This window comes from Amphiura filiformis, chromosome 8 (assembly GCF_039555335.1).
Source record: "Amphiura filiformis chromosome 8, Afil_fr2py, whole genome shotgun sequence".
Classification (NCBI taxonomy): Eukaryota; Metazoa; Echinodermata; class Ophiuroidea; order Amphilepidida; family Amphiuridae; genus Amphiura; species Amphiura filiformis.
The window spans coordinates 29,066,618-29,082,529 of NC_092635.1; the positions used below are offsets into that span (position 1 = coordinate 29,066,618).

The 15,912-nt window shown below is 36.6% G+C and overlaps 1 protein-coding gene across 1 annotated transcript in view; it reads left to right on the plus strand.

The window, feature by feature from the left end:
* LOC140158914 (regulator of G-protein signaling 7-binding protein-like) overlaps window positions 1–15,640 on the plus strand; it is a 34,925-nt gene extending 19,285 nt beyond the window's left edge. Inside the window, exons 3-6 of the mRNA XM_072182181.1 lie at window positions 1,940–2,061; window positions 9,560–9,785; window positions 12,557–12,633; window positions 15,407–15,640. Of these exons, the coding sequence (XP_072038282.1) occupies window positions 1,940–2,061; window positions 9,560–9,785; window positions 12,557–12,633; window positions 15,407–15,507 (526 nt within the window). The 3' untranslated portion in view covers window positions 15,508–15,640. The remainder of the gene's footprint in view (window positions 1–1,939; window positions 2,062–9,559; window positions 9,786–12,556; window positions 12,634–15,406) is intronic.
* Window positions 15,641–15,912: the final 272 nt, after the last annotated feature.

Consider the following 15,912-nt stretch of genomic DNA (forward strand, 5'->3'; position numbering starts at 1 on the left):
TGAAATATCTATAAAAAAAAAATCTGACAAATCCCAGAAATTGAGGAGGAGGGACGAGAACCAAAATATTAATTTTACACGGCCTAACATGTTTTACATACACGCTGACGATCAATGACATTACCAGTGCTATATCAACCAATATACACGTACACATGTGCGTTTTCCAGGTCCAGCGGCGTCTGCATGCAAAAAAACTTCCCATTTCAAAATGAAAGAAGAAAAAATAGAAAGACATGAAGATGAAGATTTTACTTGTAATTAACCTTATTATTTATTATTTATTTATTTATTATTATTAGTGTTATTATTATTATTAGTGTTATTATTAGTGTTATTATTATTATTATTATTAGTGTTGTTATTATTATTACTATTATTATTATTATTATTATTATTATTATTATTATTATTATTATTATTATTATTATTATTATTATTATTAATATTAATGTTATTAGTATTATTATTAGTATTATTATTAGTATTATTATTACAACTAAATATCAAATGCCTTAAACACAAGATCTTGATGTTTTTGTCGCCTAAACGCACTCTTTTTAAACGTGGCTAATAAAGAGATAGAATCTCGGTTATGTAGACAGTTTAATTAGTTCTTCTATGTCACTCTAGCTTCACATTGTCTCTGGAGTCTGGAAACATTAATTATCATACAAGGCTGACTGTATTGTTTTATTACCTGACACTTTGAAATATCTCAGCAGAGTATTCTAGCCATAATCATGCAGTCAGTCATTTTTAAAATTAATTTTCATATTATTAGCCGTTTAATTGTTACAAGTATGAATTAAATGTAGACCTATTTAGCACACATTTTTCAATTCAGCTTTCAACATGAAAATTTTGAGTATTTCCTAGTATGTCATTGGTGGTATTTACCAATAAATACCAATGTTTTGCACCCGGTAAGTTGTGCCAAACATTCAAATTTACTAGCATTCCAAGTACTTGCAATGCAAAATTATGAAACATGATCTTCATCCATGGCGTTGTCTTTTTAAAGACATTTCTTGTTAAAATTAATTTTCACATATTTGTATGCGCATCTTGTAAAAATATCTCAATCTTTGTCATCAAATTGCGTTAGCACTACGCGAATTAGGGCTATGAGGTGTCTTTCATCATGTTCATGTTCACAAAAACTCATTCGTTTTATATAATTGTAGGAGAATTTCTTCTCCAAACATTGCGTTATCATATTACCATTTTTCTTCTCGAAATTCTTTGTCGTCAATTAATATGATTACCACACCCACATATATCCTATAATAACGAAGCATGTCCATTATAACTATATATGATTGTATGAATAAACTTTTTTGATACATGCTGTTTGAGTTTTTAACTAGTCAATTTAGTACACCTGGACAAATTTGGAATACCAATGTTTCTGCTTGCGTGTCTCTTATCATCCTCCTGAACAACATATGAAGAAAGGACTGAGTAGGGGAAACATGCTAATTTGTACCATTATATTCATTTTTGCCCTACATAGTATGTATTTTGTTTACTGTTGATAGTATTGCCATATCAAGAACAGCGATTGACTACGGTTACAAAGCACCTTAGTGTCGCAACAAGGCCAAAAGGGAAGAAATAGGGGGCGCGAAATTGCAGGAACAAATAGTGGGACTCTTATTTTTCCTGTTGAAGCAATTGAAAGAAATTAAGGAATAATCGCATTTATATTTCCATAGGTCTTGCAGTTCTTGAGTTAAGGCCAATAATATGTCAAAACAAAAGTTAAGGGTATTTTCACCCTCCCATGAAAAATCATACACATGGGGCACAAGATACACCTTATATCAAGCCTTGGAATATCCTAGAACCCATGTCATTCCTCTTGTGTGTCAGCTTTATTTGTCTCAATATTTCAGTGTCGCTTGATTTGTCCCAATATCACTTTTGTTTGTTTCAGATCGCGTACAAGACCCGAATTTCAGAAGTTATTTATTCAATTAACAGGATGTATGGAGATGTTAGTACAGGAGATGGGCAAATCTCTTGCATTATTAGCTGCCTTCCCTATTACATATTCAGGTGAGTGTACGTGTATATGTCCTGGAGTCAGTGGAATAGCCAGGGTCAAGGGGCAGTTGCTGCCCTCAGTGAGAACATTGCCTCCCTCTTGCCCACTGTGGGATGCTGGTCGCCTTAAAGAGGAAGCCCCGCCTGAGCAGAACCAAACCTGCCTGGTTATCAAATTAATCAGTGACAAGGTTATCTCTGAATTTTTCAGTTGCTAATTAGTGTTTTAATGTTATTGCATCAATGAGCACCTGTCAAATTCATTACAATAACCTTGTCACTGATTAATTTGATAATCAGGCAGGTTTGGTGAACCCCAGAAGAACTGCTGTGGCTGGGCTTCCGCTTTTTTAGGCATTTTTTGTACTTTTTAGCCCATTTACGTCAAAGTTTGCCCAAATTTGCCTCCCCCTGAAAAAGTCTTGACTACGTCACTGGTCAGGGATTTTGAATGTGTAGATGGAGGGAATTTATGCAAAATGATAGTACAAGAGATGACATAATCTCTTGCATTACAATAGCTGCCTTCCCAAGTTGCTATAACATTATTTAGGCGGTGAGTGTAGCCTACACGTTTTATACAATAACACAGGCAAGCAGTGGCATAGCCAAGGGTGGGGTGTGGAAAGGTGGAAGCTGACCACTGTGAGAAGACTTAACTGGCCACCCTGATATTTAAGATTGTCAGGCCATTTTTGAACTTTTAACCAATTTTTGGCAAAATTTGCCCCCCGAAAAAGTCCTGGCTATGCCACTGGAGGCTTGGAGGTGAAGGGATATAAGGCAGAGAGAGAGAGGAGACAAGGGCAGATCCAGCTAGGGAGCCTGGAGAATGGTAAATACATTCACATTTGTTGGCACATTGGCGTGGAAACCTGGGATCCACTCTTGGGCGGGTGTGAGCAAAAAGGGAAGGGTGGGTTCAGCAATGCAGTGTCGATGCAATGGCCAATCCAAAGCCTCTATTGACAGTGACTGATAGGGGTACAAAATTTTGATCAAGGTTTTCTATATTGCTGCATGCCCCATCTACGGAGGGAGCAGGGGTGCCTGAGAAGGGTGTTTTAAATAAAGAGAGGGAGGGGCCTTTCCTATTTTTTATGGAAATGTTAGTACAGGAGATGGCCTATTACACATTCAAGTGAGCATGTGTATACATCTACGGGAGGGGATTATAAAGGCAAAGTGGGAAGGGGGTTTTAGGGAAATGTTATTACAGGAGATGACCTATTACACATTCAGGCGAGTGTATACATATCTTTGGGAAGAGGAAGGGATATAAAGGCAAAGTGGGAAGGGGGTTTAGGGAAATGTTAGTACATGAGATGGCCTATTACACATTCAAGTGAGTGTAGACATATCTTTGGGAAGAGGAAGGGATATAAAGGCAAAGTGGGAAGGGGGTTTAGGGAAATGTTAGTACAGGAGATGGCCTATTACACATTCAAGTGAGTGTAGACATATCTTTGGGAAGAGGAAGGGATATAAAGGCAAAGTGGGAAGGGGGTTTAGGGAAATGTTAGTACATGAGATGACCTATTACACATTCAAGTGAGTGTAGACATATCTAGGGGAGGAGAATGGATATAAAGGCAAAGTGGGAAGGGGGTTTAGGGAAATGTTATTACAGGAGATGACCTATTACACATTCAAGTGAGTGTAGACATATCTTTGGGAAGAGGAAGGGATATAAAGGCAAAGTGGGAAGGGGGTTTAGGGAAATGTTAGTACAGGAGATGGCCTATTACACATTCAAGTGAGTGTAGACATATCTTTGGGAAGAGGAAGGGATATAAAGGCAAAGTGGGAAGGGGGTTTAGGGAAATGTTAGTACATGAGATGACCTATTACACATTCAAGTGAGTGTAGACATATCTAGGGGAGAGGAAGGGATATAAAGGCAAAGTGGGAAGGGGTTTAGGGAAATGTTAGTACATGAGATGACCTATTACACATTCAAGTGAGTGTAGACATATCTAGGGGAGAGGAAGGGATATAAAGGCAAAGTGGGAAGGGTGTTTATGGAAATGTTAGTACAGGAGATGACCTATTACACATTCAAGTGAGTGTAGACATATCTAAGGGAGAGGAAGGGATATAAAGGCAAAGTGGGAAGGGGGTTTAGGGAAATGTTAATACAGGAGATGGCCTATTACAAATTCAGGTGAGTGTAGACATATCTAGGGGAGAGGAAGGGATATAAAGGTGAAGTAGGAAGGGGGTTTAGGGAAATGTAGGAAGGGGTTTAGGGAAATGTTAGTACAGGAGATGACCTATTACACATTCAAGTGAGTGTAGACATATCTAGGGAGAGGAAGGGATATAAAGGCAAAGTGGGAAGGGGGTTTAGGGAAATGTTAGTACAGGAGATGACCTATTACACATTCAGGTGAGTGTAGACATATCTAGGGGAGAGGAAGGGATATAAAGGCAAAGTGGGAAGGAGGTTTAGGGAAATGTTAGTACAGGAGATGACCTATTACACATTCAAGTGAGTGTAGACATATCTAGTTTAGTTTATTCTTTCTTTATTGAGGGTAACAACTTCAGTGACCAGCACTGCTTTCCAAGCAGGCCCTCAGTCAATACAAAACATAATATAATAATAGTACACAAAAGTGATATAATATAAGATATACAAAAATGCAATCATAATTATGAATTCATAGACTATACACATTTTAACATGAAATGAGAACATTTGTTTTGAATTGTCTCAAAGACATATTTTCCATATCAGTTCGAATCATTGGTGATAGACTGTTCCAAATATGAGCAGCTCTGACGTGAAATGTACGTAATCCAGAATTAGTGTTGTATTTTGGAACAATCAATGTATTAGACGAATGATTTCTGGTTACATGAGAATGAGTATTATGAACAAATTCAAACTGAGATGATACATATGAAGGACTAAGATTTCTTAAACATTTAAATGTAAGAATAAGCATATGATTATTCCATCTGTCACTTAGTTTGATCCACCCTAGTGAGTTTAACATGTCTATTACTGGCGTCCTAATATCAGCAAATAGAATCGTTCTAGCTAAACTATTTTGTAAAACCTGAAGCCTTCTTTGATATTCAAGAGAAAAGTTACACCACACTGAACTAGCATAATCAAAATTAGGGGTTACGAGAGCATTTGATAACATAACAAGAGTGTGATGTGGAAGAAAATGTCTACAACGCCTAATGATACCAATTCTTTTTGAAACATTTTTAGATAAATAATCAATGTGAGAGGACCATGACATATTATAATCAAACTTAACACCTAAATATTTGAAATCATCAACCTTTTCAATAATACAATTGTTGTATATAAGATTTACATTACTAAATTTATCTATGATATGATTGTTACCAAGGATCATTAATTTAGTTTTATCTACATTTAAAATGAGTTTGTTAGCTGTTAACCACTTTGCTACGTTACACATGTTTGATTGCAAATGTGCTTGAAGATCTACCTCATTCTTAGCTCTACAAATCAAGGTTGTGTCATCAGCGTACATGACTATTTTGCAATCCACAGTGGATGCTAAGCAATTTACAAATATTAAAAAGAGCAATGGCCCTAAAATTGATCCCTGCGGAATACCTATATTGATATCTTCAAATTTTGAAAGAGTAGCATTTACATTAACAGCCTGAGATCTGTTGCTTAAGTAAGATTTAAACCAAAATAGTTCATTACCATTTATGCCATATCTGCTCAGTTTATCAATAAGTATATCATGGTTTACCACATCAAACGCTTTTTTTTAATTTAGAAAGATCATACCTGTAGCATATCCATTATCCATATTATTTAAAACAAAATCTTGGACATCAAGAAGAGTTGTAGTCGTTGAATGATTGGCACGGAAACCAGATTGTGCACTTGAGAGAATATTTGCATCATTTAAGTACTCATATAATTGATTATATACAGCCCTTTCAATAATCTTGGACACAATGGGTAGGACTGAAATTGGCCTATAACATTATTTTTATCACCTGACTTGTGAATAGGTGTTACCTTTGCCTTTTTCCAGTTATCAGGAAATACCGAATTGCTTAAAGACAAGTTACAAATGTAGGCCAGGCAATCAGAAATAAACGGTGCAGCCAATTTGAGTAATTTTACATTAAATTGATCAAATCCAGGTGATTTGTTGTTATCCATATTACGTATTTGTTCTAATACAAAATCAGAGGTTATTTCTAGAAACTTAAACTTATTTAAAGTACAGTATTGCTTACAATATAAATGGTTACATGGACAATTAGTTACATTTGTTTTACTATCAAATTGCTTACCAAGTGTATTACCAATTGATGTAAAATAGTTGTTCATTTGCAATACCACTACTTGAATTTGTTTGACCACTATCAGAATTTACTACGCTAGGAGCGCTAACAGTCTTACTTGGAATTATTTTCTTAATTGATTTCCATAATTTTTTACTGTCATGCATGTTGTTAGTAACAGCTTCATTACAATAATTTTTTTTGAGATAGTACCTCATGTTGTTTACTTTATTTCTTAACATCCTTGCCATGTCCCAATCAGCTTGATCATTTGTAGAGGAGAGGAAGGGATATAAAGGCAAAGTGGGAAGGGGGTTTAGGGAAATGTTAGTACAGGAGATGACCTATTACACATTCAAGTGAGTGTAGACATATCTAGGGGAGGAGAATGGATATAAAGGCAAAGTGGGAAGGGGGTTTAGGGAAATGTTAATACAGGAGATGGCCTATTACACATTCAAGTGAGAGTAGACATATCTAGGGGGGGGGGAGAGAATGGATATAAAGGCAAAGTGGGAAGGGGGTTTTAGGGAAATGTTATTACAGGAGATGGCCTATTACACATTCAAGTGAGTGTAGACATATCTTTGGGAAGAGGAAGGGATATAAAGGCAAAGTGGGAAGGGGGTTTAGGGAAATGTTAGTACATGAGATGACCTATTACACATTCAAGTGAGTGTAGACATATCTAGGGGAGGAGAATGGATATAAAGGCAAAGTGGGAAGGGGGTTTAGGGAAATGTTATTACATGAGATGACCTATTACACATTCAAGTGAGTGTAGACATATCTAGGGGAGAGGAAGGGATACAAAGGCAAAGTGGGAAGGGGGTTTATGGAAATGTTATTACAGGAGATGGCCTATTACACATTCAAGTGAGTGTAGACATATCTAGGGGAGGAGAATGGATATAAAGGCAAAGTGGGAAGGGGGTTTAGGGAAATGTTATTACATGAGATGACCTATTACACATTCAAGTGAGTGTAGACATATCTAGGGGAGAGGAAGGGATACAAAGGCAAAGTGGGAAGGGGGTTTAGGGAAATGTTAGTACATGAGATGGCCTATTACACATTCAAGTGAGTGTAGACATATCTAGGGGAGAGGAAGGGATACAAAGGCAAAGTGGGAAGGGGGTTTAGGGAAATGTTATTACAGGAGATGGCCTATTACACATTCAAGTGAGTGTAGACATATCTAGGGGAGGAGAATGGATATAAAGGCAAAGTGGGAAGGGGGTTTAGGGAAATGTTATTACATGAGATGACCTATTACACATTCAAGTGAGTGTAGACATATCTAGGGGAGAGGAAGGGATACAAAGGCAAAGTGGGAAGGGGGTTTATGGAAATGTTATTACAGGAGATGGCCTATTACACATTCAAGTGAGTGTAGACATATCTGGGGGTGGAGAATGGATATAAAGGCAAAGTGGGAAGGGGGTTTAGGGAAATGTTATTACATGAGATGACCTATTACACATTCAAGTGAGTGTAGACATATCTAGGGGAGAGGAAGGGATACAAAGGCAAAGTGGGAAGGGGGTTTAGGGAAATGTTAGTACATGAGATGGCCTATTACACATTCAAGTGAGTGTAGACATATCTTTGGGAAGAGGAAGGGATATAAAGGCAAAGTGGGAAGGGGGTTTAGGGAAATGTTAGTACATGAGATGGCCTATTACACATTCAAGTGAGTGTAGACATATCTAGGGGAGGAGAATGGATATAAAGGCAAAGTGGGAAGGGGGTTTAGGGAAATATTAGTACAGGAGATGACATATTACACATTCAAGTGAGTGTAGACATATCTAGGGGGGGAGAATGGATATAAAGGCAAAGTGGGAAGGGGGTTTAGGGAAATGTTATTACAGGAGATGGCCTATTACACATTCAAGTGAGTGTAGACATATCTAGGGGAGGAGAATGGATATAAAGGCAAAGTGGGAAGGGGTTTAGGGAAATATTAGTACAGGAGATGACATATTACACATTCAAGTGAGTGTAGACATATCTAGGGGGGGGAGAATGGATATAAAGGCAAAGTGGGAAGGGGGTTTAGGGAAATGTTAGTACAGGAGATGACCTATTACACATTCAAGTGAGCGTAGACATATCTAGGGGAGGAGAAGGGATATAAAGGCAAAGTGGGAAGGGGGTTTATGGAAATGTTAGTACAGGAGATGACCTATTACACATTCAAGTGAGTGTATACATATCTAGGGGAGAGGAAGGGATATAAAGGCAAAGTGGGAAGGGGGTTTAGGGAAATGTTAGTACATGAGATGGCCTATTACACATTCAAGTGAGTGTAGACATATCTAGGGGGGGAGAATGGATATAAAGGCAAAGTGGGAAGGGGTTTAGGGAAATGTTAGTACAGGAGATGACCTATTACACATTCAAGGGAGTGGAGACATATCTAGGGGAGGAGAAGGGATATAAAGGCAAAGTGGGAAGGGGGTTTATGGAAATGTTAGTACAGGAGATGACCTATTACACATTCAAGTGAGTGTATACATATCTAGGGGAGAGGAAGGGATATAAAGGCAAAGTGGGAAGGGGGTTTAGGGAAATGTTAGTACATGAGATGGCCTATTACACATTCAAGTGAGTGTAGACATATCTAGGGGAGGGGAGGGATATAAAGGCAAAGTGGGAAGGGGGTTTAGGGAAATGTTAGTACAGGAGATGGCCTATTACACATTCAAGTGAGTGTAGACATATCTAGGGGAGAGGAATGGATATAAAGGCCATGGTTATATCATCCTGAAATGGACTATTCCAGTGATTATCCATACACCCCCTATGGAAGACATCACCTTAATTTCCCACACAGGAAGCATGGATTTTAAATGGGGTTAACTAAATGGGTAACTCCGCCTGAAATTTACACCAACTGTGTGAGAAATTAAAAATGTCTTCCCATAGGGGTATATGGATTTCAACTGGAAATGTCCAATGCATGCAATGTGTCAAAAACTACACCTTTTTAACAATGTGCATAATGCTTGTCATAACCAGTGCCACTAATTTTAATTTCAATATACACAATGAAATCTTTCAGAGATGATTTTGAGCAATTTCTGAATATAGTTTTACAGATAATTTTCATTCTCTAGACTCTTACTCATTCCTGAAATTTATGTAAAAACTATACATAAACAAATGATTTCATTAACCCTTTTCATCTCGTTTTGATCACCCTGTTCAGGTCGTGGGCACCATGATGTTGGCAATATTCCTGGCATGGTAGAACCTTCAACACGACAGAGCATTTCACATCGACATCATCATCATCATCATCATCACCATCCTCATCCCCATCATCATCACATTAAGGCTGATGGACATTCCTCAGAATTGTCAGACCAATTTGAAGAGTCTGTAGTGCTGGATTCGCCAGTAACAGCATCCGAAGATCTCAAACAAATAATGAGGTATAGTAATTTTTCTCATCAAGCACTCAGCCCGGCTCCAACTCAACACAAAAGTTGGCAACCATGAGAGTTACCAAATAGCATGGAGAAAAGGGCAATTTTACCAGTAGCGAGGACCGCGAAACTCATTGGCAAAATAGGAGGTATTTAATTTGCACTGTCCACAAAATGTGACCGTGAAATCAGCAAAATAGGGGGTATTTAATTTGCACTGTCCACGAAATTTAGATAAAAGGAAACTTAGTAAAATCCGGTAATTTTATGTCAATATCTAGTGTCATTAAAAAGGGGTGTTCGAAAATTCTAGTCATTGAAAAGAGTGTTTGAAATTCTAGTCATTGAAAACCACAAAACGGTCGTTTTTGGCCAAATTTTGTCCTAGATTTTGCATGATAAAGGGGGGTAAATTGGATGAAAATTCATTGCAAAGGGGGCTTTGAAAGATTTGGCAACTCTCATGGTTACCAACTTTTGTGTTCGATGGGGGGGCACTCAGACACTCCTTTTCACATGCCTCAAATAATTCACCATAGAGGCTGAATGGATTTATAACACCCTGAGTTTTAATACTTTGATTTTAATTTATTTCAAAATGTTACGCTATACATTGACAATTTTACCAACAAAAATATACATGTATAACTTTGATAGAATGGGTGGGAGAATGGGTCAAGTAGCAACAGGAATTGGGTTAATAGAAGAGTCCAACTTCAACACTACACTATTTTTCGCTCACCTGGAACGTTTTCACTACCTCGACTAGCGTCTTTAGCAGATGGTGATGCTGTGATGATATCTTGTCTACAATCAGGATATCCCTCACTGATGACATCATATGATTGACAGAATGATGTCATAGGATGTTACAATGTAGTGTCGCCCTGCCTGAGCATCAGCAGTTATCCCAGATAGGGTCTATTTGTAGTCCTTAATTGTCATGATTCAGTCTCGGTTTCTGAGTTCTAATGTGTATTGCTTTGTAGAGAACTCTACCGAAATAGACCCCATCCTGTAGAGTTCTCAAAGCAATACACATAAGAACTTAGAAACTGAGACTGAATCATGACCCTCAATTAAGGGGGGGGGGGCGGTACTACATCGTAACATCCTATGATCATTCTGTCAATCATATGACATCATCAGTGATCATCAGGGATATCCTGATTGTAGACAAGATATCATCACAGCATCACCATCTGCTGAAGATGCTAGTCGAACTAGTGAAAACGTTCCAGGTGAGTGAAAAATAGTGTACTGTTGAAGTTCAACTCTTCTATGAACCCAATTCCTGTTGCTACTTGACCCATTTTCCATTCATTCTGTCCAAGTTATACATGTATATTTTTGTGCTTTCAAGGAACTTCGCCACCAGCTGAGCTGACGTTGTTAGCACTGATGTTTCTTGGAAACGGCAGGAGAAAAGAAGTGCCTTGTAAACAATAATTTAAAATTAGACTTCAACACCACTTGTTTATTTCATTTACATGTGCTTTCAAGGAACTTCGCCACCAGCTGAGCTGACGTTGTTAGCACTGATGTTTTTTGGAAACAGCAAGAGAAAAGAAGTGCTTTGTAAAAAATAATTTAAAATTAGACTTCAACACTACTTGTTAATTTCATTTACATGTGCTTTCAAAGAACTTGGCCACCACCTGACGTTGTTAGTGCTGACGTTTCTTGGAAACCACAGGCATGAGAAAAGAAGTTTCTAGTAAGCACGCATATAGGCCGGGACAGCTATGTCATGCCAGTGAAAACAACCAAGTGCCGTTGAAAACAACTTGTGCAGATCAATCAAACTAGGTCACTGGACCGTGCGCCCACTAGGGGCGGATCCAGGAATTTTCAATAGAGGGGGCGCCGCTCTGCAAAAATTAGAGGGGCTGTGCGCCGGGTGCACCCCCTCTAAATCCGCCAGTGCCCACTGCACATCGCAAGCGTTACACCTAGCGCTGAGTGCGTGCTTGGAATGTTTTGTTTTTGAGCAGCAAGTTGCCAAATTTGCTAAAAATAAGTCCGCTCTCTCCTATTAATTAAATGAAATAAACAAGTACGAGTGTTGAAATCCCATTCTATTACAACTACATATGAATCTACAATTCTATATCATGCTAAAAATTCATCAAAAATAGAATTAGTTTCCGAGATATCAATATTTTGATAAAGCCAAATAAACAAAATACCCAAGAATTTAACAATTTATTTTGAAAAATAACTCTAAAATAATTTCAACAACAACTTATTCATTCTGCTTGCAGGAATCTCATATCATAATTTATGCAAGGCTCAATTACTCTTTGATATTTGTTTTCATATGTGACACGATCTGGTCCATGGGGGCCAAAGGCGGCAAATTTGAAACTGAGATAAAGGTAAAACTATGGAGTAAAAAAACAATAAAATACATAAGAAAATACACATCAAAAAACTTTAGAACTTTAGACCAAGTATGCTAGAACTTTGGTGTTTTCAGTAAATGATAGCCTATTGTATGTATAATGTAATAATTACAGTAACTCATTTTCCAAAAAATGCCTCCTTTGGCCCCCATGGACTAGATCGTGTCACATATTACCTTACATTTTACAACAAAGACATTATTGTACCTAGCAAAAACAAAAACATTCAGTTTTCATAAAAAAAAAAAAAAAAAAAGAATAGAAACATTACCAGAAAAAGTGTTGGGTGATTGCAAGAGTTTTTATTTTAAAAACATTTTTAAAAGTTGTTGGAAAACATTGTAAAATACAATTTTCAATTTTCTTTGACAGAGATATGAGGGAGATTAATTTAATGCTGCATGAAGTGGACCAAAATGAATTATTACCTAGGCAAAAGGCAACTGCAGGTACGTATTCACAGCTGTAACTTACTAATGTTGATTCATTTATATAGGCATGCACAAAGATAGCAGATTGATATGCATCGCACAATGACCTCAATGTTTTGATGTCACTGCCTGTAAGGAAGCAATTAAAAGATACAGGTTCATTCTGGCTTGTGCATATCAAATGTTGTGCTGTATATATAGGCATACATACAGGGTCTTTTATTTATAATTATTTATTCAATGAACGGAAATTAAATGATATACAGGGTGTCCCAAAAAAGCGAGCCCTAATAAATATAATGATAGCTTTGTGTCCTAAACAGTCATTCAGTTTATGTAAACGCATCCCAAAAAGAAAGTATCCAGTTTGACTTTGGTTCATAAATCAAATATGGGGTCTTAAAGCAAACCCTATCAAAAGTATGTTACAGATCAATTTATTCCGCACAGTTTGATACCTCATTTGTCTAAATGATGCAGAATTGATGGCACAATGGCCTTTTCAATGCAATCACCTCAATTTTAAAAGTTGCAGTAATCCCTATTGATGTGATTTTCCTGCTTCTCAAGATTCTTCATAAAGGTACACAATAACAGAGACGGTCTAAGACTGTTTGACTTCACTTCATGTGTTTTACTCTTTTACTCCTTCCTCAATGTTTTACCCTTCACTCTTCACAGTCAATATCTGGTATGTCCTCCTGCTGCATCAATGACTGCCAGACATCTGCGTCGCATGCTCTCAGCGATACGTCTGATGCGCCCTGGCATTGATCTCTCGCTGTCCATATTGAGTAGCAGGACCAAATCAATAAGAATTTACTGCAACTTTTAAAATTGAGGTGATTTTATTCAAAAGGTCATTGTGTCATCAATTCTACATTGATTTGGACAAATGAGGCATCAAACTGTGCGGAATATATTTATCTCTAACATACTTTTAGTAGGTCTTAATTTAAGACCCAATCTTTGAATTATGGACCAAAATCAAACTGGATACTTTCTTTTTGGGATGCGTTTATATGCCACATCATTTAGCTATTGTGTGCAAAAAATGGAGTTTGTTTGATAAAACAGTTATAAAGATGTGATCCTGAATGTTCTGGTTGCAGGACCAGTGGTGTCTGGGCACAGGTTCAGTGATTCCATTTATTTGTTAATTAATTTTATAATTTTCATCCAAATCAGAACAGTTTTGTTGAGTGATATATGTATTGTACAGGAAATTTGTTAGTTTGTTAGTTCTTGGCCAAAACAGAGAGAACTTACACTTTTTGACGTTTTCCTCTATATAACTCTAGAACTGTAAAAATCTACAAAATTGTTAAAGGGTCTAGAATGAGCGTTTATGGCGTTTCGACAGTATTTTTTGTGGGACATGAGAGCACCTCAGACGTATCGAATTGCATTCTGAATACGAGGCATGTCTTTCTGATATCAAATAATTTTCATTTTTTGAAATTCACGATATAATACAAATTTTATGACAAATTATAAAAATTTGATATTTTTCAAATTTTGATATATAATAGTCCTCGAAATAAATTTTATAAATCTAGTGATATATTCTTAAAGTGTATGTAGCTGGGAGGAAAAGCCGATGATCAATTGAAAATTTTGACCTTTTATATTGAAGATATGGATTTTTTCCCCAAAAGACCTATTTTTTTTTTTGTGTTTTGGGGAAAAATCCATATCTTCAATAATGAAAGGTCAAAATTTTCAATTGATCGTCGGCTTTTCATCCCACCTACATACACTTTAAGTATAAATCATCAGATTGATAAAGTTTACTTCAAGTACTGTTAAATATCAAAAATAAAAATATCAATTTTTAATAATTTGCCATAAAATATGTATTACATTGCGAATTTCAAAAAATCAAAATTATTTGATATCAAAAGGACATTCTTCGTATTCAGAATGCAATTCGATATGTCTGATGTGCTCTAATGTCCCACAATAAATACTGTCCAAACGTTCATACCCCAGCCCTTAATGTAATTGTTGAAATTCTCAGAAAATTCCCTTCAAGATACACATGATATCTCACTTTTAACCAAACGGGTTTGACAGATTTAGCCACCAATGTATACATACAAGGCTCCACAAACTATCAATCGAGTGATGCCAGAAACTGTCTTTTGGAATTGCAGGAGAGCATTTAATAGGTCTTCTGAAGCCTTCAAGGAGAGCTGTTTAGAGTAATTACAATAGAATGTAAGGAGAGAATGATCAACTAAGGAGACTCTGAGCTAAAAATCACTCTCTTATATCAGATTTAAAGAGAGCAGTAGAGATTGCTCTCGCTCTCTTCAAAAGGCAGTCCCTGTGACGCATAGCAGAAAATTGCACAATTGATCCCGCAACCATTGTTATATCAGAGATCATGTATATCTTCAAAACTATTTTATCAAATGAGCTTCTTTCCTGAAAATGTGGCTTTCACATTAATGTAAACAATGACTGTTCAAAACACATTAATACAATATCACCTTATATTTTTGGGCCTGCCTTTTCCTAGGACAACTTGTATATTCAAAATTTCCTTCAAAGAAAAATATATTAAAGGGGTATACAGGGGTATTACTGAAACTTTGACTGGAACAAAATCAAAACACCTAGACATCTATTACTTATTTTGAACATGTCTGTCATAAATGTTTTTGAAATTCATATTTATTTGCTCTTTTTTTCTCTTTCTCAGATGATAGTTCAGTAATAATGACAAGCCATAATAAGCTTTTTTGTGTGAAATTCATATTTGTTTGCCTTTTTTTCTCTTTCACAGATGATAGTTCAGTAATCATGACAGAAATCAAACGTCAGAACAGCCTTGTAAAATTGCGGAAACGGCTCATATGTTGCTGTCGGCCGAAACATGTAACTTAGCTATATTCTTAAATATATACAGTAAAAGTGGAAATTTTTGTGCTGCATTTATTTTCATGCTTTTTGTGTTCCAAGTAACTACCGCAAAAATAACAAACAAGCGAATATATTCATTCCTGTTGTGTATGTAATAGGTTAAGGCCGTATAAAATTAATGTTTTGGTTCTCGTCCAGAGGATTTTCATGAATTGATGAGGGAGGGAGGTGTTTTTTTGTTTTTTCAATGTAAAATTAGCATTGTCAGTAGTTTTCGGTCTTCTCCAACAGTGCTCGAGGAAACGATGAGGCCCTTTTTTTTTTTTTTTTTCAAATGTGAGATTCTGAGGGATAAACCCCCTAGAGTACCACAAAAAGACTTGGAAGTGATGCTTGTTCTCTAATAAACTTATTTATATGTATGAAGAT